This window comes from Nyctereutes procyonoides, unplaced genomic scaffold (genome assembly GCF_905146905.1).
Source record: "Nyctereutes procyonoides isolate TBG_1078 unplaced genomic scaffold, NYPRO_anot_genome, whole genome shotgun sequence".
In the NCBI taxonomy this organism is placed as follows: Eukaryota; Metazoa; Chordata; class Mammalia; order Carnivora; family Canidae; genus Nyctereutes; species Nyctereutes procyonoides.
This window is the reverse complement of record NW_026575140.1, coordinates 5,030,983-5,054,272: the sequence shown is the minus strand read 5'-3', so window position 1 is coordinate 5,054,272 and position 23,290 is coordinate 5,030,983. Positions and strand designations below refer to the sequence as shown.

At 45.3% G+C, this 23,290-nt stretch overlaps 2 protein-coding genes across 3 annotated transcripts in view; both read left to right on the top strand.

The window, feature by feature from the left end:
- The first annotated feature begins 20,398 nt into the window (after nucleotides 1-20,398).
- LOC129496599 (basic proline-rich protein-like) lies at nucleotides 20,399-22,441 on the top strand. The gene is made up of 2 exons (XM_055304702.1): nucleotides 20,399-22,083; nucleotides 22,282-22,441. The coding sequence occupies exons 1-2, from the start codon at nucleotides 20,399-20,401 to the stop codon at nucleotides 22,439-22,441; spliced, it is 1,845 nt and encodes a 614-aa protein (XP_055160677.1).
- The window catches only part of CDH11 (cadherin 11), a 147,291-nt gene continuing 146,315 nt past the window's right edge, over nucleotides 22,315-23,290 (top strand). For both annotated transcript variants that reach the window (XM_055305676.1, XM_055305680.1), the window contains exon 1: nucleotides 22,315-22,437. The gene's annotated coding sequence lies outside the window, so the exon portion shown is untranslated. The remainder of the gene's footprint in view (nucleotides 22,438-23,290) is intronic.

Genomic DNA, 23,290 nt, shown 5'->3' with positions numbered 1-23,290 from the left:
CAACATATATGAACTAATCCCTCATCAATAGCACTGTATTCCCTTATTTTATGTAGTTTTTTCCAAAGGAGTTTCATCAACTAACATACTATGTGTTTATGCTTCACTTGTCCTCTTCTTCACTATAAGGAGGACACGGTAGCTATTTGGGTGATTAGGTTCACTGCTGTGTCTAGCACTATATCTATAATGTCATAGTCTCTCCACAAATGTCTACTGGGAGAATAAATTAATAAGGGTACTAATAATCTATGGTCATACAGACTATACACAAACAGTAACATCATATATGAGCTGATTCAGCATTTGTATGCATTCCTATCTTATCTGTTCCTATATATTCAGGTATCTTTGTTTGTTTTTCCATTCATTTGTCTTACAGAGTGGAAATCATAATATATTCCATGTTATATTCTAATTGTTTCACTTAACATGAAAGCCAAATCATCTTTACACATAACTTTGAACTTCCGTAAATGAGTCTTTTAACAGTAGGGTAACCTTTCTTCAAACAGATGAGTCAGATTTTACTTATCCATCTGCCCATTACTGGACATTCAGGTTCTTTCCACATTTTCTTCACACCTTTTGTTAATAAGATGAAAAGCATTCATACCAAGTAATTTTTTACTATTTCAAATAATGTCCTTAGAATCAAGTGAAAACAGAAATGGGAGTGGGGGTGAGTTATCTGAGTGAGATTTCAAAGATTGGTTATATAGCCTCCCAGAAGAGTTAAACTTACTTGTACTCCAACCACTGGGTTTCCTTAGCCAGCCTTTAACTTTATGCTGATGTCAATGCACTGCGTTGGTAAACTCTTTTCTTATATTATTAGTGAACTTATTGATTTCTCCATTTCTAGCCATTTGTAGAAATACATGTTTTGGTCCTGTTTCTGATGCTCCAGAAATAGTGATAGTATATATATATATATATATATATATATATATATATATATATATATATCTTATTCTCTATATATATATCTTCTCTATATATATCTTATTTTATATATATATATATATATATATATATATATATATATATATATATATATATATATATATCTTTTGGAGTTGTAACACTCATATTTTGATGGTCAATAAGACTTGCATGCTTTTCCTAAGGAAAAAGGCATAATGTGGAGTAACTTTGCAATTTTTACCCTCTTTTTTTTTAATTTTTTTTTTTTTTTTATGATAGGCACACAGTGAGAGAGAGAGAGGCAGAGACACAGGCAGAGGGAGAAGCAGGCTCCATACACCGGGAGCCCGACGTGGGATTCGATCCCGGGTCTCCAGGATCGCGCCCTGGGCCAAAGGCAGGCGCTAAACCGCTGCGCCACCCAGGGATCCCAACTTTGCAATTTTTAGTACTATTTCTGCTTCTAAAATAAGTTAACTATTTATATCAGTCTTTACATGCCCTGCATCCTATTTGCCAAATCAGTTAATATGAGTGTTCATATCGATTCACATTATTTAAAAAAGTGACTTGCACAAAAAGGTTTCAGGCTTCATTTTGTCCACATGTGAATGTAGGAGTCACTCTTGCGGGGAGCACAGACTTCATGTTAGTTGGGCACAGATGCAAACACTAGCTCTAATACATTCTTTCTCTGTGACTTTAGGTAGGTTATGGAGTCAGCATGAACTCAGCTTCTTCAGCTGTGAAAACAGTAAAATGATATATACCTCACAGGTTGTGGTCAAGACAGAATGACAGCTAAACGAGAATAGCATATAAAGTTCCCGGTAAACTGTAGAGATACTAGCTCTCCTTCTCTTTCTTCAACCACCTGCAGAGTATTCCTGTTTACCAACTATTCCAGTTTCTTATTGTCATTATGGGGGCCCTCTCTAAAAGAGGAGTATACAAATCTACACTGTTAAACTTGAGGGGCCACGTGAACTGCTTTTGCCAATGAAATGTGGACAAAGTGATGTGGTGCTTCTGAACAAGAGCAGCTTGGTCCATCATGCCTTGTTGTACTCTAGGTCATGACAATGATGAGACCCCACCATTAGCATGGGGCCCAGAGTGAAGATGACAGATGATGGAGGTACACCTGAACTTAGCAAACATGCAATATATGAAAGAGCAATAAACATTCTTTTTTTTTTTTCATTTTTTTGAATCACTGGGGTTGGGGTACATTAATTACCACGGCCTAACCCACCAAGAAAAAAAAATAAAGCATCTAATATGTTCAGGTAGGGGAAAAAGTAAAACAAACAAACAAGCCATGCTTACTTAAAACCTAAGTAAGAACAAAGCTCTTTGTGAGTTATTAAAATTATTTATAGATGCTCTTTGCCCTCAAAGAGATCACAGTCCATTATTCAGCATATGTTGTTATAAATTATCTCTTTTCCATTCACACAAGGAAAGATGTTCTCTGACCTGGAAACATGAAGAAGATGTCAAAAAATGTCCTTCTGCCAAAAGGGTGTGGAGTGAAGAGAGATTTTTCTCATTGTATCCACATCTTATTCTACATATAGCCCAAAGTGACTAGCTCACTGCAGTGTCTGTTATTGTAGAAAGACAAAAAGCAATTCCACGAGCTATTTTAGTTTTCCTAATGGAAAAACTAGATGCTACAGATGAAAGAGTTATTAGAAAAATAAGTCTTAGCTTTTCTATAAAAGCATCCAAAATGTGCTGCACGTCTCGGCCAGTCCATCAGCACCGTGAAGGTGTACATTAACAGACAGGATCTCTAATCAAAATCTATCTTATATTTAAATACCTCTTTTTCCCTAGAAAGTAGTTAAAAGAGACAGAAAAGACACTTAATGTTGAATGAACATGTTTCAGCCCAATTTCGGATGCACCCTGGTCCTGATGAGAAGCCCTGTGAGTAGAAGTCACCCCGGCTACACACCCCATTCTGTTTTCTCTCTTCCCCTTCCTGGCATTATGGCTCTTCATCCCCATTTTCAAGTTCTGCTTCTGATCACAAGCTCCTCTATCCCTGATCCTTGTCATTTCTTCTTTTGTTCATGTTTTTAATGGTGACAGAACATATGTAACATGAAAGTTACTGTCCTAACCATTTTTAAGTGTACATATCAATATTGTTAAGTATATTTGCATTGTTGCGCAACCAATCTCCAGAACTTCTTATCTTGCAAAATTGAAACTCTGTACCCATTAGGTAACAACTCCCCATTCCTTCTCTCCATTCTTTGGCAATTGCCATTCTTACTTTCTGTCTCTATGACTTTGGCTACTCTTGACATGGTGGGTAAGTGAAATCACACAGTATTTGTCTTTCTGCAACTGACTCACTTCATGTGATGTCCTCAAGTTCTATCCATGTTACAGTATATGTCAGACTTTCCTTTCTTTTTAAGGATAAATAATATTCCTGTGTGTGTGTGTGTGTGTGCGTGCGCACCACATTTGGCTTACCTAGTTACTGTTGATGGACATTTGGGTTGTTTCCGTCTTTTGGCTACTGTAAATAATGCCATTATGTACATGGATGTACCATCTCTTCTTACTTTTCACTTTGTGGAGAATCTCAGCACAGGATAAAATGGATTTTCTTTTCCACCCTCAGTTGCATTTGGGCAGGAATAAAACAGCAGAGCTGGAAGTAGAAGTAGTTGGGGCACCTGTCTTGGGCATAAAGTATAAAGAACTCAAAAAAAAAAACAAACCAAAACCCTCAGCAATCAAGGCCTATAGTACTTCAATGTACTCTTTTAAAAATATCAAAATCAATACAAAAAAAATCCATGATAGAAAAAATATAAAAGTTTTAAAAAAAGAAACAAGAAAGGTACATCTACAAGCTATACACAGCTGAATTAGAATCAGAAGCAAAAGGAAAAATTAGTAACACTGATCCCGCCTTTACTTAAAATTTGCCATTATTAGTGGAAATTTGCATTTGTTTTTAATTATTCATTGAAATATTATTTATTTTGATTACTGAGTTTTTGGTACCTCCTTTAGATAGTGTGCCACTGGTAACAATTGTCTCACTTTCCCAACTCTAGCCCCAGCCCTGTCAAATAGATGAGACTTATGTGCTTATGTTCCCCATTGGCTTTATAAAACCAGATTAGGCCAAGCAATTGCTCCTTTATTATTATCTTTCTAAATCCGAGAAACAGGTCAGGTTCCACAATGTAAGTTATCATCCATCTGGCCCATGATCTGTCAAATACATCAGTTTTTGAAACACCTCTTTTGGTGAAAATAAATTTTTCATGGCCAAATTAGTTTTGTAAATGATCGGTCGAACAGAGCTAAACAGATATTACTTGAGAATGTCTAGGAATACATATGCTGGATGTGTCAATGTATACTGATGTGACAATACATATTATGAATCTCTGAGGTAGGTGCAGCCTACAGCATTTTCATATTTGAGTAAGAAAGCACCATTTTCAAGGGCAATCCAACACGGTCATCCAGGGAAATGCCTCCACAATCTTGGGGAAGGGATCTCAATCAGCTCTCTTGGAGAAGATGCACATACCTCATGAAAAGGGAAATTGATAACAGGCATGCTGACACCACCTAAAGAATGGTGTCACAACAGAAAGTCGAAAATTGCTCACTTGCCACTCCGGGAAAATAAAGTTTACGTTGCATGATTTAACATCCTCCTGTTGTTAGATAACACGCAGCTTCATGTAGAATAGAATAGGAGAAATGTGAGTTATTGTTAGCAACTCCTTTATAGCTGAGAAAAAAGCACCATTTTACTAATTTCATTTTAATTTTCATAAGATCATCATTTTGAGTTGGAAGACAGAGTCAAAGCTGGCTTTCCAACAAGGTGGGAAAATGGACCTGAAAGTGGCTTCTCTTTCAGCAATGCGATAGTGAACTCTACTTCTCTGGGTGAAACAATGCAGAGGAGTTTCCTTTTATTAGATCCTGGCAGGTCAGTTGTCTTAAAGACATCCCATTAAAGAGAGTAGACAAAGTTTATTGGGGGCTCCCCATATGCCAGATCCTATACTAAGCACTTGAGAGATTATCATTTTTAACAGCTATGACAGTCTCATGAGGTAGAAACTATAATTACCCCCATTTTACTCAAAAGGAAGTTAGGTTCAGCGAGGTTAAGTCATTTACCAAATTCACCTACGTAGTACGTGATGGAGCTTGGATCAGAAGCCAGGCTGACTGGATTTGGTTCATAACCACTAGTGGTTAGAACTGTAAAACCTTTGCTTCTAAGTATCAGCAGACATTAAGCTGGTACCCAGCCGTCAGCAACTTCAGGTGGGAATACAGCCACTCTGGCGAGGGCCAACGTAAATGATGCTTTCTTGAAGGAATGAAAGAGCGACCAAGGGAAGTGGTGGCAAGACCATCAACATCAATATAATAGCTTGACACTTTTCCTGAGCCCAGTCGTCAAAGAGAAGAAAAGGAAAAGCACTCCATGCTAAGGTGGAGTTATCATGGTAAAGGTATCGATTCCCAGAAAAAATAGATTAAATCTACTTCAGCTGCATCATATACACAAACTTCTAGAGAAAGAAAGGTGAATGATTTTCAAAACCTGTCTGTGGCAAAGACATTGATCGACTCTACTCCCAAATCCTATGTTCTTTTCCATGTTTCTCCATTCCCTTCCTAGAGGGTTGTGGGATTAGCTCTGACCAATGAACTTGGCAAAGACTGAAGAGCTAAGGCAGGACCCTTCAGCTTTCCCTGCCTCCTGCAAGGACATAAACATTTCAATGACTGAGCCAAACATAAACTATCTCAGATTGTTACTGCAAAGAGGACATCTTCTGAATATTAGAATAGAATATTCTATATCCAATAGATTATTGGAATAGAATATTCCAATAATATTCTAATATACCACATCTTCTTTATCCATTCGTCCACTGATAGATATAGGTAGTTGTTTCCATATCTTGACTATTGTGACTAATGTTGCAATAAACCTGGTAGGGCAGCTATCTCTTTGAGATCCTGTTTTCATTTCCCTTGGATAAATATCCAGAAGCGGAATTGCTGAATCATATAAGAGTTCTATTTTTAATTTTTTGAGGAAACTTCATACTGTTTTCTGAAGTGGCTGAACCAATTTATGTTCCCACCACCAAGGCACAAGAGTTCCCTTTTCTCTACATCTTTATGGAATCTAAAAAAGCCAAACTCCTAGAAACAGAGAGTTGGATGGTGGTTACCGGAGGCTGGGAGGTGGAGAAAATGGGAATTTTGGCCAAAGGATACAAATTTCCAAGTTATAACATAAATAAGCTCTGGGGGATCTAATGATTACAATGATTACTGTATTGTATTCTTGAAAGTCACTAAGAGAGTAGATGTTAAATGTTCTCACCACATGCACACACGCACAGATACAGATTATAGGTCCACTCTCTGATCTATTAAATCAAACTTCCAAAGGTGAAGCCTGAATCTCTGTCCTTACAAAGCTAGGATAGTCTAATGATTAGCGGTTTTGAAAAACACTGTAAGAAACACTGTTAGATACGGTCCCACTCAGCTTTTCAAGTTGTTTCCTCTCCAAAGTATACCATTATAGATATAAAAAGAAACACAAGGAAATCCATAGATATTGAAGCTAAGTCCTGGGTGTCCTAGCATAGTATGGCCAGGTGGTGTCCCAGCTCTGCTATACACAACTGGTGTGGCACTGGGAAAATTATTCGACTTTTCTAAATTTACTTTTATCATCTGGAAATTAGAGATAAAAATGGCATAGTTATCTTCTTGACTGAAGTACTAGCTACAGAAATGTGTATATTTGCCAAAGCTTATGAAATCATACACCTGTCTGTATCTCACTGAATGTAAGTTTTACGGTAATAAATAATAACAGTAACAATAAAAATAGTACCCACTTGGCGAAGGCACTGTGAGAATGAAGTCAGATAGCCACAGAGAACACTTAGCAAGGTATCTGGCTCTTTTGGAAGTCTTGCTACGATTACAAAATACATTGTTTATTGTGTACCATCATCAGAATTTCTTCCAAAGTCACACATACCTAAAGCCGCAGTAGATTTGGTTAGTTGGGAGGAGAACTCAGATATGTTAGATTGTGAATGGTGTTATCGAGGTATACTTCTTCATGTTTTAAGTGCGTAAGTTCTCTTTACCAAAACTATTTCACAAAACAAATTTCATACTTACTATGTGAGTTTCTTACAGAATATTTTGAGTTCCAACCTCAGCTTATTCATGATTTATAATTTTGCAGATGGTGCATGCTCCAACACACAATATATATTTTGTTATGCTTTTGCTATAATTAATCAAGCAAAAAATGAGTATTATATTTCCTAATGACAACTTTGTGCCTGCAAAGAAAAACCTTGCCACAATGTTAATACATCTATATGGTCGCCTGCATCAAAATGTACAATCCTTAATTCTAATTTCAAGCTTTAATTGCTATAGGCCATAATAATAAAGGATTTTTGCAAAAAAAAAATACACTGTGCGTAGGCTTTCTCCTTAAGAAATGCAACACAGTATAATGATAGATGACACACAGAAAAACCGCACGATAAAGAATATCAAGCATTACAAATGTGTTTGGAGAGAGAGAAATTAAGTTGCTACAAATTTTAATTTACTGGAACCCAAGAAAATAGACTTAACAGTGATAGACTTTAAGGCAAAAGTTTTTGTTGCAAGAAATATGTAAAATATAATATAAACTCTTCCATTAAGAGGATCCCTGGAAACATCTGACTTTTTATTGAGTTTCTATTCTGTGCCTTGCTCTGTGCTAGAAACTCCAGGGATGTCAATGATGGGAAAAGCAAGATGCCTTGCTCAAGAAACATATACTTTTTTCTGCAGGGAATGTTGCCTACGGTTGCGGTTTTGATAAATTATCTATCTCCTCTCTCTGGAACTCAGAACAATAGCAACCAGAACAAAAAATCTTAAAATAAAACAAATGATAAATATGATCATCACAAAGAGACAAATGACTCCTGGACAACAGAATGATCTGGTTGTAGAAGACTGTTTATAGTAACATATCTGAAGAAAAGCAAGAGGAGCAGGAGATGAGACAGATTTACAATGTATCTCAGCCAGGTATGTGGTGGAAGGTGGGAAAGAGGTCAGACACGGGCTAGTCCTGTTACAGAGAAGGCAAAGAGGCTGCAAGTGTGAGGGCACTGAAAATTGGATCATCTCTGTGATCTCCTTCACTGATGCGGCTTCCTATAAATCTGTATTTATAACAAGTCTTCTCACACAATTCCCAACACACAGGCACACAGGCACACACTTGTTGGTCTTCTCATTGTTACCAATTTCATTCACATGTTTAGATTCTTATGAGCAAGCAGTTGATGTTAGTTGGCCTTCCCCTAAGAAGATAGTAGATACGTGTTGAATATGTACTATGTCCTTATAGTTGACATCTTGTTTTTTTGATTGCTCTTCTTAACAGCCCCAAAAGCTAGGTATCATTACCCTATCATTATGTGTAACCCAAATGTCTTCTCCTCCTTTAGTTTATAAGGTGCAGGGAAAGTATCCAGATTCATAACTCAGGCCCTTTAAATATCCCCGCCCCCAATTATCCATTGTCATAAAAGCATTATCAAACATGACAAACCATATTGAAGGTGTCTGGCAGGAAAATGAGAGGATGTATATTGCATTTATCTAGAAAATATCTCCATCAGACATTCTTCTTCTCCATAGTCATTTCCTAGTTTTGATAACAGTGGTACCACCTGCATGTGAGATGTAGCAGCCAGATACAATTTATATCTACCTTGACTCTGACTCTCAATTTTTCACCTCTCAACCATTCAAGATGCTTATTCAAAGCAAAAAAAAAAAAAATCTGGAGCTATATTGTCCTCGAGAAAGTAATTTGGGAACCATTTTTCTCCACCTGAACATTTTCTTTCTGCTCGCTATTCATTCCACGTATTATTTATTTGTTTGGAACACATATGGGATTCCTCTTAGGAGAAATTCTGGTGAATGAAGTTGTCTTTATTGCTTTAAAAGTAGTTGGGATTGTGAGCTTCTGTTTTGTCAGATCTCCTCCACTTAAGACTGAGATAACTCAAGTGTTAGGAAAATACAATAAATATTCTCATCAATCATCATCTCTGGGACTCAGACAAGACTGAATTCTTGGACTTCCAAAGCAAAAAAGGTCAAAGCCAAAGTTAGCTTATCCTGGGAGGTCATCTGAAGATCTATCATTAGCATTTCCCTGGTGATACTGCAACCTGCCGTGTGCATCTCCTCCCTCTTGTGTGGAAAAGAAAAATAGACGCGTAGAATGTGATTCTGTGTCTAATTCTCTGATGAAGAGGGTAGCTTCTCAGTGAGCTGGAGAGAAAACCTCAAGCATCAAAGAAGTGAATACAGACTTCATGGTGGTGGTAGCGCTTGGAAGATGGTGGGCAAAAGCATGACATGTGAGAAAATAGGCACAGGCACTTTTTCTATGCCTTCTATACATTTACGCGGGTGGGGCTGGCCATTTGTCTGAATCAACTCATCCACCTTGGGTTCTTTCAGTACCTTGAGGGCGGAAACTATCAACATTGCTTAGAACCATTTGTCTTTGAATACATGCTTGATTTTATTATTCTTGATATACTGATAACAACTCGGAATCTTATCTCTGATCTTCCAATCCTACCCAAGCTCTTCTGCTTATCCTACTTTAGTCCTTCTTGATGTACCTTTTCGAGAAGACGTGTATGAGCCACACATGTAAATTGATCTGTTCTCATGCAATTGTGAGGCAGTGTGTTCTATGAAGGGTGCAGTGGCCACAGAATCCAATGGATTAATCAGAAAAATAATCAAACAAATGAATCTGTCATTGATAATTGCAATGTACACAACCGGCAATGTACAGCTAGACATAGAAGAAATTTGGACATTTCAGGAGCAGAGTTCCATCTTTTCCCAAAATAAATCTCACTTAGACCTAATATTACTATATATTATTCCCTTCCTTTGACTTCCTCTTTTATTCTGGTCTTTCCTCCCTTTACTTCTACCCCACCTAAAACAGAGAGACAACTGAGTTTGTGGTCAGGCCCACAATGGGTGGAGTGTTATTATCTGGCTAACCCTGTACAGATTGCTTCATCTCCTAGAGCCTCATGCCCCACAACTGAAAAACGAAATTGATAACATCACTTCCTCAGGATTGCCGTGCAAGTTAAGTGATATGGTGAATCCAAAATGCAAAGTGTCTAGTACAGGGATCGTGTGCCTGTTACCCAGTAGCTACTCTCCAAAGGGCACCTGGTATATGACTATTAACAGTAATTGCAATAGTGGTAGTAGTTTTAGCATTAATAGAAATAAACTTTTATTCGAGACCTAGAGTACTCTAACTAGACCTGTTCCAATTTCTATGAACATTTGTACTGAAAAGAGGCTGTAATATTCTCCCTGTGAAACGTGGGAATATCTGTCAGATGGACATAGAGTCTGAGTTTCTCTGCCTGAAATGAACCAACCTCTTCATTCCAGAGACTGAACAGTACTGGCTCTCCTCCTCCAAAGGCTCCATCCATTAGTCTCAGCTTTGTACCCCCTGGGGCCAAGCAAAATAAATAAAATCAGTCTTCTTTATGACAGCCCTTCAGATATTTCAACAAAGTGATCATGTACCCCCAGAGCATTCTCTTCTCCAGACTATACATCCTCAAATCATGTCTCGATGTGGCTCACATTCCAGGACCTTCAATGTCCTGATGGCCATTATGACGTCCAGGATTGAAGACTCTAACATAGTCTGTGGCAGAACGCAGATGGCAGAGAAGCACCTGCTATCTGTGCTGAGTGTTTATCAAAGTGGTTAAATAGGTTGGTAGTCTCTCTGTGTTGGAGCTTATCAAGGGTCTGATGAAATGAAATATCCAGCTCTATGATGTGTGAATGTTGGCAAAGGCAAGGTGTATATGTGTTTTTATACACATCTCTCTCTCTCTCTCCTCTCTCTCCATCCCTCTCTCCTTCCCTTCCTCCACTAGGAAAGATCCTTTTCAGTAGTTGCAATCTCACATGCATGTTATGAAAATTAGTTAAGTCTATGTGCACTGAGAACAGTGCCCACCCATGTAAGCACTAAACAGATGCTAGATATTATTCTTATTTTATCCTCACATGCACTGTGACAGGTTCTAGGGATATGTAAATAGCTGGGGATATGTATCCCCAAATTATGTATAAAAATGGCTGCCACCCTTAAAGAATAAGAGTCTTGGGAGGATATATATATATATATATATATATATATATATATATATATATAAATGACCAGGCAAGTATGATATCAGAATTAGGCACATGGTGACCAGAACATAAAGGAAGGATATTAAATTAATACTGTAGGCAGGAGAGCGAAAGGGGCAAGGAGAATCAGGAAAATATTTTTGGAGGTTAGGACACCCGAGCAGAACATTTTCAGAGACTTTATTGGAATGACCTGGAGCATGCATGGGAAAGCTTGTTTTAAGCATGTGGAAGGAGGAATGCAAGGACAGCAATGCTATGGGCATTTGGAGATAGGCAGAGTTTGACAGGTTTTCATGCATTTGGCTTCAGGATATAGATGTATTATAAGACGTTAAATGTCCAGTTTCTAGGAAGTGTTCATCCTATCGGACTGAATACTTGTCCGTTTACATCTGAGAGATACCCGCAGGTACTGGAATGAGAAAGCTACGTGAAGACCCCCAAGCTCCGCAACGTCTAGGCTGTATAAACTTGGACAGACAGCTTATCATCTAGCTTTGTAGTTTCCCAAAATGAGTGTAATAAGATTGAGTAATAATATGAGAAAGGCACCCCTCTTCTACTAACCGATTAGGAAGCTACTGCCTTTACTGCTCTGGGTATTTTCCATTTATAACACGATATTTAAAACAGATATTGGCCAAATAAAACATATAAGTATTCTAGAAGCCACACGGTTAACAAAAGGAAAAGGAAAAGATGTTTCTCATGGAAAAGCAATTACTGGGTGTTGGCACGAGGGTGAGGGGTAGGGTTAGGAAGAAGAGGACACAGAGGACTGACTACTATTTTCAGCTGCTTTCCTGCTTTGAAATCATACCCCCATTTAAGTGACGGTTTGGCTAAATCTCTCGATGTCTTCTCACAGAATCTTTTGTAAATATGCATATTTTTGGCTGATAAAAAGATAGCCGTACTTCATTTTATACATCTGCCCCATCCCAAACAGTTTTATCTGATGATTGACTATTTTGTAGCACATCTTCCAATGTTTGCTTCCGTGACTCATCCGACTTAAAGAAATTAGACTGTCTGGGTGCATGTCCCCCCTTCCGTGAATGTAAGCGAAGCTATAGGAGGAGAGCACTTCACAGGGTAAACACACTTGGTAAATTTTGCTCCTTTTGATAAACGTTTCTTAGTCAATCAAGACTTGCTTGTACTAAAGACTAAATGATGAGTATATGTCACAAAGCAGGGAACTATTAACGCAATTTGGGCCAGTTAATGGATTCTGCTTTTACTGTTTTTCTTTCATATTCTAAACCAAAATCTCTTTTGAGCAGCTGGCATGCCCTGTAGGATTTTTTTTTTTTCCTCCTCTCTGTCATCCCTCTTCCCATGCATTCTTCTTCAGATATCTTCTTTGGCAGTAAAGGTTAGCATACATTTACTGAACACCTACCATATGCTTCTGAGGCTTGAGATACAGGGATGAAGCATCAATAATTACTGGTCTCTAGATGCCTTTCACAGAGAGATGGGAGTGAGACAGGCAAATGGGATAATATGCTGTGGCAATATCAAATCATACACAAGATTCTCTGTGGAGGGGAAAGGCCAGGGGGTATTTTCTGAAGTGTTTGATCCCTTAGCTCAGTTCAGAAAAAAAAAAAAAAAGATAATAAGGATAGGTGGCAAAGGCGTGGGGAGTGGAAGGAGAAATACATTCACTGAATATTTACTGTTTTTTAGGTACCGTGAATTGTCCCCTTTCTAACTTACCATAATTCTCCGAAGCAGGTACAGATGTCATTACAACTTTACAGATGTGGAAACTGATGCTCAAGGAGGTAAAAGATTTGCCCAGTACCAGGAAGGGCCATACCCAGCATTCAGACTTGGGCAGCTCAATTTCCAAGTCCATTCTCTGTGCCTTGCAGTTCTGCTCCTTCCTTTGAGAAGAGCAGAGAAGGAAGAAACGGGAAGCGAGCAATGTCGTGGACACTTTAGGTAGAAAAAAGCAGCTGAAAATCCTCGGATGTCATGGATAGCAAAGGATTGTTGACAAATGGCCTTACCTGGTAGCACGAGGGAACCTAAGTGACCTCTGCACTGAGCACTAGGGTCATTGGACTGCGCCTCTGTGCGTCTTCTGTCCATTACCACTGCCCCAGGTTCTCTTTCCCCTGTGTCTCAGGACAGGCCTCCAGCTGTACAGAGTCAATATAAATGTATCCTTTGGACATGGGTTTGAAAAACTGTGCCTGGAGTGACCATAATCAGTAATCATGGGCTTTTAGAGTGAAACAGAAATGTACACATCTTTTGAGCAAGCCTCTTCGTTCTGGACAAAGGAGAAGTAGCTCCGAGTGAGGCAAGTATTTTCCCAAAGTCGGAGTTCGCAATCCAGGTCTTCTGCTCACAGCAGAGTGATTTATATTTTTATCTAATTAAACATCAGGTGACACTGCCTTCCTGACCCAGGAGGATATTTGTGGGAGCAGCCTAGTCCCCAAAATGGGTTCATAAAACTACAAGCTGAGGAATCTTACTTCCCGCACCTGGTCTCATACTCACATACCTGGTCGTCCTGTAGTCCTTTCCTAGTCAATAATAAACACCTATATCTACCCAGTTGGTTGAGTCAGTCACATGAGGATGATCCTTGACATCTTTCTCTCTCTCACTTGCCACAACCAATTCAACATGAAGTCCTGCTTCTGTTTCCAAAACACACCTAGGGTATGCATCCCTCTTTGCTGCACTGTGTGTTCCAAGCCAGCTGCCCTCTCTCCTTTTTAACTGCAATGATTCACCATGCATCCATTCTTGCTGTCCTGGCTCACAGCCCAAACACTCTTTGTCAACAAATACAATCAGATCACTCCTGCTTTAAAAAAAAAAAAAATCCATATTGCCCATTGCATTTGGGGTACAATTTCCTTGTCGTACAAAGCCCTGGATTATTTGTCTCTGTGTACTTCCTCAGAGTACATTAAGCACCAGGCTTATGAATCTTTTTTAGGTCCTGAGATGCCCCAAGTCCCATTGTGCCTCAATACTCTTACACAATCTACTCCTTCCATGGCGTGTTCTCTCCCTACACTTATCTTAACTCTTCCGTATATTTTAATTCTCAGATGAAAATGAATACCTTTAACGAAAGCTTCACTCACCTCCCCTTACAACCTCTCCCGTATGAATTAGTTCCACAATGATATTCCCTTGCAGACTCCGAGCAATTACATCACGTTTAATTATTCATTTATTAGCAAACTGTTTGCCGTTGGGTCAGCCGTTCAATTCTCTGAGCTTTCTGGTCCTCACCTATAAAATGGGGATACTTTGTAGAAGCGTTGTAAGGACTGGAATTAAAGCACTTAACAGGCATTCAATGAATAGCTATGAAAAGTGTTGTTCTTAAATTCCACTCATAGCTCAAAACAATTCTCTGTACACTGGAAAAATCAATCATGGCTGAAGACCCAGAACTAAGGTGACTATCAATCAGAATAGAGAGACTTTTCTGGAATACCTCCTCCAAGAAGAAATCTCTTTCCTAAGCCATCTGTGTATATGCCACCGGTGCATTCCATTTTGACCTACCTGTGCTCTATGGAAAGACCCTATTAGCTCTTAGCCGTGAAGGAAGCCACTAGAAAGGGTAGAGAAATATGCACAACTGGGAAAAAAGGCTGAAATACAGCCTATGCTGTGTAAGTTCATCTGTCTTAAGCTGAGGATGCTAAAGAAAGATTTTTGTAAAAAGCTTTCTGCATCAGGTAACAATGATTTCTTCCTTCCCCTTCTCAACACAGACGGTCAATGCTCCAACGTTCACAAAAATTGGAACACAGAGCTCTCTTAAATCCTATTGTCCAAACTGTAGACTATTTGCAAAGCAAGCCAGTACCGATCTTGAATAACATTTCCAATGGTTCTCCTGGAGCACAAACACATTTAAATGCGCCTATTCACAAGTTTAAAAAAGAATGTAAATGTATGCACATACGAACATTGAAATAGCCTTCTGTGAGGCGGTTTAATAAGCCAATCTCTTAGTCCACACAGCAAACAAACCGGAATTAGAAATCAGAAGCAGGGCTGTCATTATGCATACCTGTAATTCATTTTAGGAAATTCGTATGTTCTAGAAAGTTGTCTGCACACCACCATTTTGAAAATTGGATTATATTTTTAAAAGCACTGAAGGAGGTAGCTGTTTTAACCAGCATCCGAATGAAACCTTTGGTAAAGTGAAGAATCATTTTTTGTAATGTGAATAATTGGCATCATTAAATTCACTTTGTAAACAAGGGACACTTGTACCATGCTTAGATTCAAGCAGATGATCCATCTGCTCTTGGTTTCAGGATTCATTCATTCAGTTAGCATTTTTCATGCATTTGCTATTCATGTATTCATTCTACAAATATTTACTGAGTGCTTACCATATGCCTGGCACTGTATTAGATGCTGAAGATACGGGAATGAGCAGGAGAGGTGAAATCCTTTGCCCTCCTGAAGCTTGTACCGTAGTGGGGCAAGAGGACAATAAACACAAACAAATAAAAGTACACAATACGATCTCAAGTAGCTAGATAATGTTATGAATAAGAATTAAGCAGTCTAAGGGGAGAGAAAGGGATGGACTGCAGGGGACTGGAGTGTTGGGTGGGAGCTCCTGCTGATGGAAGAGGCAGAGAAGTCCTGGTTAAATGGGCAGAATGAGGGAGCAAGGCAGGAGAAAGACGAGGGGCAGTGTGAAGCAGAAGGAACAGCCAATGCAAAGGTCCTGAATCTGGAGCATGTTTGTGTTTGAACAATAGCAAAAAGCAAGTGCGGCTTGAGTGATCCAAGGAGAGCAGTGGGAAGACCAGCAAGGCACTAGCAAGGCCCTCAGGCATCAGCCCAAGATGCACCTTCTAGACCATGGATGGACGCATGCATGAGGCAACTGTTCTCAGTGCCAGAAGGCGAGGAATAGAAGACTTGGAATCCACAGATTTAAATTAAAAAAAAAAAAAAAAGAATCCACAGATTTCTGCCCACCGTGGAAGGGACGGTTTTCCAAATAAATTAGCATGCTGATATCTTTTTTTCTTGTATCCTCCTTATTTCATTCTTACCTTCCCTGCCGCTGTCGCCCTTCCCTCCTCCCTCTCCCTGCCTTACTTTCACCATTTCATGCATATCCGTGTTGTACCTATTGTGTCCCAGGAAATGTGCCCAGGGATCTGATGGATGCCTTGTGCCCTGGGCTTACAGGCTTAGAGACAAGTCTTCCCTTTTCCCTACACGCTCCCCATTCACATCAAAACTAGCATCTGCTGAATGAGCTTCTCCACTGGGATAACTTGGGAGTCAAACACTCAGAGGTTGGAATCTAGCTTCAACACGTACCTGCTGTACTATATTGGGGAGTGCATATGGTCTTCCTGTTGTCTCAGTTCTCTCATCTGCAAAATAGGGATAATAATACATACTTTGGTGGGATATTTTGATAATTTCTGGTTTTATTTATAAGCCAGCGATTCTTATTATTGCATTACTATTTCTGCTTGTTTCTTCCTTTACAACTGGAGCCTCAAAGTTAAAGCAAGGACAGAGTTACAAGGGTTGGTAGGAGGCTGAAACCGTCTTCTGACTCTGTCTCCTCTAATGTTCTAGAATTATAGGATATAACCCATGGGATCTGACAACCCAACGTGACCCAGCACGGAGGCAGGCTGCGAAGCTGTTTGTGCCTGTGGGAGATTGTATAATAGCCCCAACTCTCCATCCTTCCCTGTATCCACACCCTTTGCCACACAACTCTGAAGTTCCTCTCACTTAAAAAGCAGATTCTATTACTCAACCCCTTATCTTTCAATCTGGCCACGTGGTATGCTCTGGCCAACAAAGGCACGAGGTACAAGGGACCATTTTCAGTCCTAAGCCTGCACCTCAAGAGGTCCCTGCATGTTTCTGCATGACATCTTGTGCAGTTGCCACTGCCATGAGAATATGCCCGAACTAATCCCAGGAGCAGGACGGAAAATACAGGAAGCTGAGCAGTTATCCTAGCCCAGCCCGGTCTGGGTGGGCCAGGCAACCCCAGCCAACCTACAGATGAGAGCCAATAATTGTTATTTTAGGCCACTGGATGCTGGAGTCATTCATAAGCTAGTATTATCGCGGAGATATTTGACATACTATCTTAGTTTAATCGAAATATTCATTAACAATCATCAATTAATCAAACGTATTTATCGGACTTCTGTAGTTAATACACACCGGGTTCTGAGGATACAGGCATAATAAATCAGAAGGATATCATCCCTGCCCTTGGGGAACTTAGATGAGGGAGGAAAACAAAGAAAGGCTGCTGCTCAGAGTTGAAAAGGGTCTGTTTCAGAGAAAGGGGGTGGCCTGGAGTCAGGGTTTAGCCTGAGAAGATTGACTACTCCTAGCGGTGGGAAGGGGAACTTCATCAAGGAGACGCTCTCCCTGTCCCTGAGAGTAGGACTTTAAAACCCTAGAACCTTAGCTCTGAAAGGATCCTCCCCTGAACTTATCTTGGGTGAGCTCTCATTTACAGCTAGCCTCAGAGAAAGGGAATGACTTACTCAGGGCGACTCAAGGAATTTGTGGCAAATCTAGGACATGAACCCAGCGCATCCGTCCCCAGGGTTGGCACGTCTAATACGACCTCCGATGGGTCTTACGGTGTCAGTAAACTTTGAACCGCCATCAAATTCTTGGCCAGAAGTTTTATTACTAACACCACTGAAAATAAGATCAATCTCCACGATTATTATAATTCATAATTTTAACAGGCCTCCTTTCTTGCTCGGGGCATTTAAGGTATGCTAAGAACCAGACCTCATAATTAATAACAGTAATTAATACCTTTCATTGATTGAGCCTCCTCTCTAAGCACAGTTTCGATGGCTTTAGATATGTGGGCACATTTAATCCCTGCAACAACGTACGCACAGATAATAAGCCCCATTTTACAGAACTGGAAACTGAATCTTACGGAGATAAATTCTTTTTTTTTTTTTTTAATTTATTTATGATAGTCACAGAGAGAGAGAGAGAGGCAGAGACACAGGCAGAGGGAGAAGCAGGCTCCATGCACCGGAAGCCCGACATGGGATTCGATCCCGGGTCTCCAGGATCACGCCCTGGGCCAAAGGCAGGCGCCAAACCGCTGCACCACCCAGGGATCCCAAATTCTTTACCCAAAGTCCCACAGTTACTAAGAGGCAGAACCGGGAATCAGACACAGACCAAAGGCCTGTGGTTTTTCTACTCTTCTCTGCAGACCCAGCTGTGGAAACCTTTATGTGAACTGTTGGTTCACAAATGGCATTCCTTCCTGTTCCATCCTTCGCAGAGCTTTCCCTCTGCCTAGAGAAGGCACGATTGGGGCCCACCCCAACGTGATAAAACCATCTCCCTGCTTGGATCTTGCCCCATTTTTAACACCTTATACCAAAGGATGCCTCTGGAGCGGGAAGCTTTGAGAAGACCTGGGGGAGCCTGAAGCTTCTAAGTGGAAACAAGGAACTGACTCACCAGGGCCTGGTTATCTTCAGAGTCTGAGGAGAGGCGCATCAAAGGGATGAGAGCCTGGTACCTTTGATGAAGGAACCAACAGGAAATTATTAGCCTCATGCTGACAAGGACAAAGACAAGAAAAGGGCCATTTGGGTCTCATCTCTGTCTGGACTGGAAGAGGCAGGAAGCCTAAGGGGCTGTTTAATCTTGGCTCCAGAGCGATGTGAACCCTGGCTTCCTCCCTTGAAGAACAAGGTGAAGGAAAGGTGAGGCAAGTTAAGATAAACACCCAAACTTCTGGCTGCCTGGATGAACTGAATCTTTTAATTTAAGCTGTCAGTGGGTTCTTTCTTCTCTGTCTTTTCCTTTTTTAATCTAAACTGTAATCACACAATACTCCACCCAAGTGCTTGATATGGATTTCTAAGACAGATCCTAACATAGTCATAAAAAAAAATCCCCTCTGAAATGTGCACTTTGTACTGTGTCTATGTGTAGGTGTGTTTAAAATGTCACGAACTGGAATACCTAACTCTAGTTCCCAGGAATTAATCACTTAGAAGAGTGAAAGGGGGAAATTAACTTGCTTTAACACTCACAAGACTCTCCAAAGCAGGCGCCAAAATAGAACTTATTGAATAGACGTATGGTTATCTTTCTATAAGAACTAAAACTCTTACAAAAAAAAAAAAAAAGAAAATATTTTTTCTTATCTAAAATTGCATTGTAAAATTTTCCTAAGTTACTTGGGCTCAACTGCAGGTCACAGACTCTCACAGATTCCTCATAGGGAATAAAGGTATAGCAGTTTTTTTTTTGGGGGGGGGGCAAGGAGGTGGCCTTTTTTAAAGTTACAACTCAATGAATTTTAGTTAAATGTGTAAATTTGTGCAACCACCACCACCATCTGATTTTAGAACATTTCAACACCAAACAAAGTTCCCTCATGCCCATCTGTAGTCAATTCCTATTCATACACTGAGCCAGGACCATCACTGATCCGCTTTCTGTCTCTACAAATTTGCATTTTCTGGACATTTATATGAAGGAATCATGCAGTATGTGGCTTTGTATCTGCTTTTAGCATGTTCTCAAGGTTCATTCATAACGTAACGTGCATCAGTGTTTCTTTTCTTTTTAATGGTGAATACTACTCCATTTGGTGGATATACCACATTTGTTTTCTTGGCAATTGAGGGACATATAGGTCATTTCCAAAGCTTGGCTATTATGGACACTCTAGCTACGAACTTCCAGATGCATGTCTTTGTGTGGATGTGTTTCCCGCTCTCTTGAGTAGAATCAGAGGCACAGAATCGATGGATTGTGCAAAGGGACATCGAGCAGGACCAGACACTAGGCCTCCTCTGATTCAGATATGCTGTGTCCGTGAAAATCTGCCAAAGGATTCTTAACTTATCCTTGAAATCAGCTGATGCTATCTTTCATGGGTGGGAGGGCCTAAAAGAAGTCCCAAACAACAACAGCAACAACAACAACAAACAGAAAACAACTGCTCTCATTTGATGAATTCTGAACAGAAAGCGGGGGGCCGGTCCCAGCTACTACCCCTCCACTGGCGCCCCGGTGCCGTCCGCGGCCAGGCCTGCAGAGCGGAGCCCCTGAAATCTTTCTGGAGGATCAGGACATGCGCTCGGCATCGCAGGGGCTGGACGGCTTCAGCTCCCTGTGCGCCCGCGAGGAGGGGAGGCGCGCGCCCAGGCGGCCGGGCCACCAGGCAGCTCTGCGGGACAGAGTCCTCGGGGCTCCGCGCACCTGCCGGGCAGCGCGCGCCCCACCCCCGCCGCGGGCGGCCCGGGGCACCCCCAGCATCCAGGCCTCGGGGCGCGGGACTGGCGGGGGGGGGCAGCACCAAGGGGTGAGAGGCAGCGAGAGTGCGGAGGCCGCAGAGGCGGGGGTGGGGGCCGGGGCCCCGAGGCCGGTCCCCTGGAGGCCTTGGGGCGGGGCGCTGGCGGCGCAGGGGCCTGGCGCAGGGACGCGCGGTCCAGAGGCCGGGGCCACTCCGAGGGCGCCGGGAGCGGGGAGCGGGGAGCGGGCGTGGGGGGGCGTCGACGGCGGGCGCGCGGGGAGAGAGGCGGGCGCCCCCAGGGCCTCCCCGCGCACCCCGAGGCCCCCGCGCACCCCGAGGCCCTCCCCCAGCCCTGAGGGCCTCCCCGCGCACCCCGAGGGCCTCCCCGCGCACCCCGAGGGCCTCCCCGCGCACCCCGAGCGACCCCTCCGAGCCTCGCGCGCCGTTGCCCCGCGTGCTGCCCCGCGTGTGCCCCGGCCCCGGCTGGACGGGGAGCAGCGCCCCGGGGCCCCGCCCGGCCTCCCGCCCCTCGCCCTGTCGCGGGCGGTCCGGAGGGGCGGGAGCTTCCCCACTCGTCCTCCCCGGCCCTGGGGTCCGCCGGCCCGCCACCCCGGCCCGCCCCCCCGTCCCCCCCCCCCCGGGCCCGCTCGCCTCCTCCCCGCGGGCCCGGCCCCGCCTGCCCCCATCCCGGTCCGTGCCTCCCGGAGGGCCAGCGCCCCGTCATCCCCTTGCTTCTTCGCCGTCCTTCGCCCCTCCTTCGTGCGCCGCCCCGCGCCCCGAGACCTGGTCCAGCCCGGGGTCCCCGCAGGTCCCGGTGCCCCCCCAGCCCCGCCGGGGTGCGCTGCGCACGGCTCCCGGGGCCACGAGCGGGCGCCCAGTGCGCGGGGGATTCCGAGGCCCGACCCCGCCGCCCTGTCGGGTCCGCCCGAGGGACGGAGGCGGGGGCCGGGGCGAGGCTGCCCGGTTCCCGCAGGCCGCGGTGCGTGCGCGGCGGGGGCCCGAGGGGCGAGTGAGGCCGCCTGCGGGGCCGCTGGACCTGCCCGCGGGGGGCCGGCGCCCTGGGGGCCCCCGGGCCGAGGCGGGGCGGGGCGGGGGCAGGGGCCCGAGGCGCGGCGCGAGTCCGAGGTGCGGGTCCCCGGGTTCTCCGCCGCGCCCCGAGCAGAGTTTGCGGGAACTGGGGGTGCGCGGGGCCGAGGCCGGCGTGGAGCGCTCTCGGGGCGGGGGGCGCGGGGGGCGCGGGGGGCGCGGCCGCTCCAGGTCCCCCGCAGCGCAGCGCCCAGGCCTCCCGGCGAGGCCCCGGCCGGGCCAGCGGGAGCCGGAGCCGATCGGGCGACGCAGGAGGGGCTCCCGCGCCCGCCCGGCTTCCCTCCGCCGCCCGCCGCGATTGGCTGCGCGTCCCCGGAGCCAACTTCGGCCGCCGCAGACTGTGCGAGCCCGGGGGGCCGGGGCGGGGGGCCGGGGCGGGGGGCCGGGGCGGCCTCGGGCCCGCGGGAGGGGCGGCGAGCGGGGGCCCCCGCAGCCCGGCCGGGCCCAGCTCGCGGCGCCGGGGCCTGGGCTCCTCTCCGCCCTCCCCTCCGCGCCCCTCCCCGCCGCTCCCGCCCCTCCCGGCGGCCTCCCCTCCCCTCCCCTCCCCTCCGCTCCCCTCCCCTCCCCCTCCCCCGCCCCGCCCGCCGCCTCCCCCCGGCTTCTCATTCCTGCCACTGGCGCGCTCGGCGGCTCAGTCCGCGGCCGCCGCCAGCCGAGGGGAGCGCGGCGCGCAGATGCCGCGGGGGCCGCTCGCAGCCGCCGCCGACTTGGGACCGGGCCCCGGGCCGCGGCCGGGCTGACCCCGCGCCCCCGCCGGGCCCTCCGCCGGCCGCGCCGACCCACGGCCCCAGGTGAGGCTCGCCGCCCGCGCTCCCCGCCCCGGATGGGGCCCTCCGGCCGGGGGCACCGGGGAGCTCCCACTAATGCGGCGCACCGGGCGCGCGGGGGGCGCCGAGGCACGGGAAGGTTTGCTGGGGGACGCGGCCGGGGAGGAGCAGGCGCCAGAGGTGCGCTCCAGCCTCCCCGCGGGGCCGCCCGGGTCGGGCCGAGGCGGCGGGAGGGCGGGGACCGCAGAGCTGCGCCCCCCACGCGCCGGCCGCCCGCGGTCGGGTCTCCGGGGAAAGTCGCCCCCGGCGGGGCCGGCCCGCTCGCCCGCGGCGCCTCCTCCCGAAAGCGGCGACGCGAGCGCGCTCCGCAGGGCTCCGGCCCCTTGCCGGGTCCCTGCTCCCTGCGCCTCCCGGGGAGCCTGCGTCTACCCGGGTCCCTGCTCCTCCCCGGGGTCCCTGCTCCTCCCCAGGGTCCCTGCTCCTCCCGGGGCTCCTGCCCCTCCCCGGGGTCCCTGCCCCTCCCCGGGGTCCCTGCCCCTTCCAGGGGCTCCTGCCTCTACCCAAGTCGCTGTTCCTCCCGGGGTCCCTGCCCCTTCTCCCGGGTCCCTGCTCCTCCCCGGAGTCTCTGCCCCTTCCCGGGCCCCTGCCCCTCCCAGGAGTCCTACCCCTCCCTGGGGTCCCTGCCCCTTCCCAGGGCTCCTGCCCCTCCCCGGGTCCCTGCCCCTTCCCAGGGCTCCTGCTCCTCCCCGGGTCCCTGTCCCTCCCTCGGGTCTCTGCCCCTCCTCCGGGTCCCTGCCCCTTCCCAGGGCTCCTGCCCCTTCCCGAGGTCCCTTCCCGAGGTCCCTTCCCTTCCCGGATCCCTGCCCCTCCCCGGATC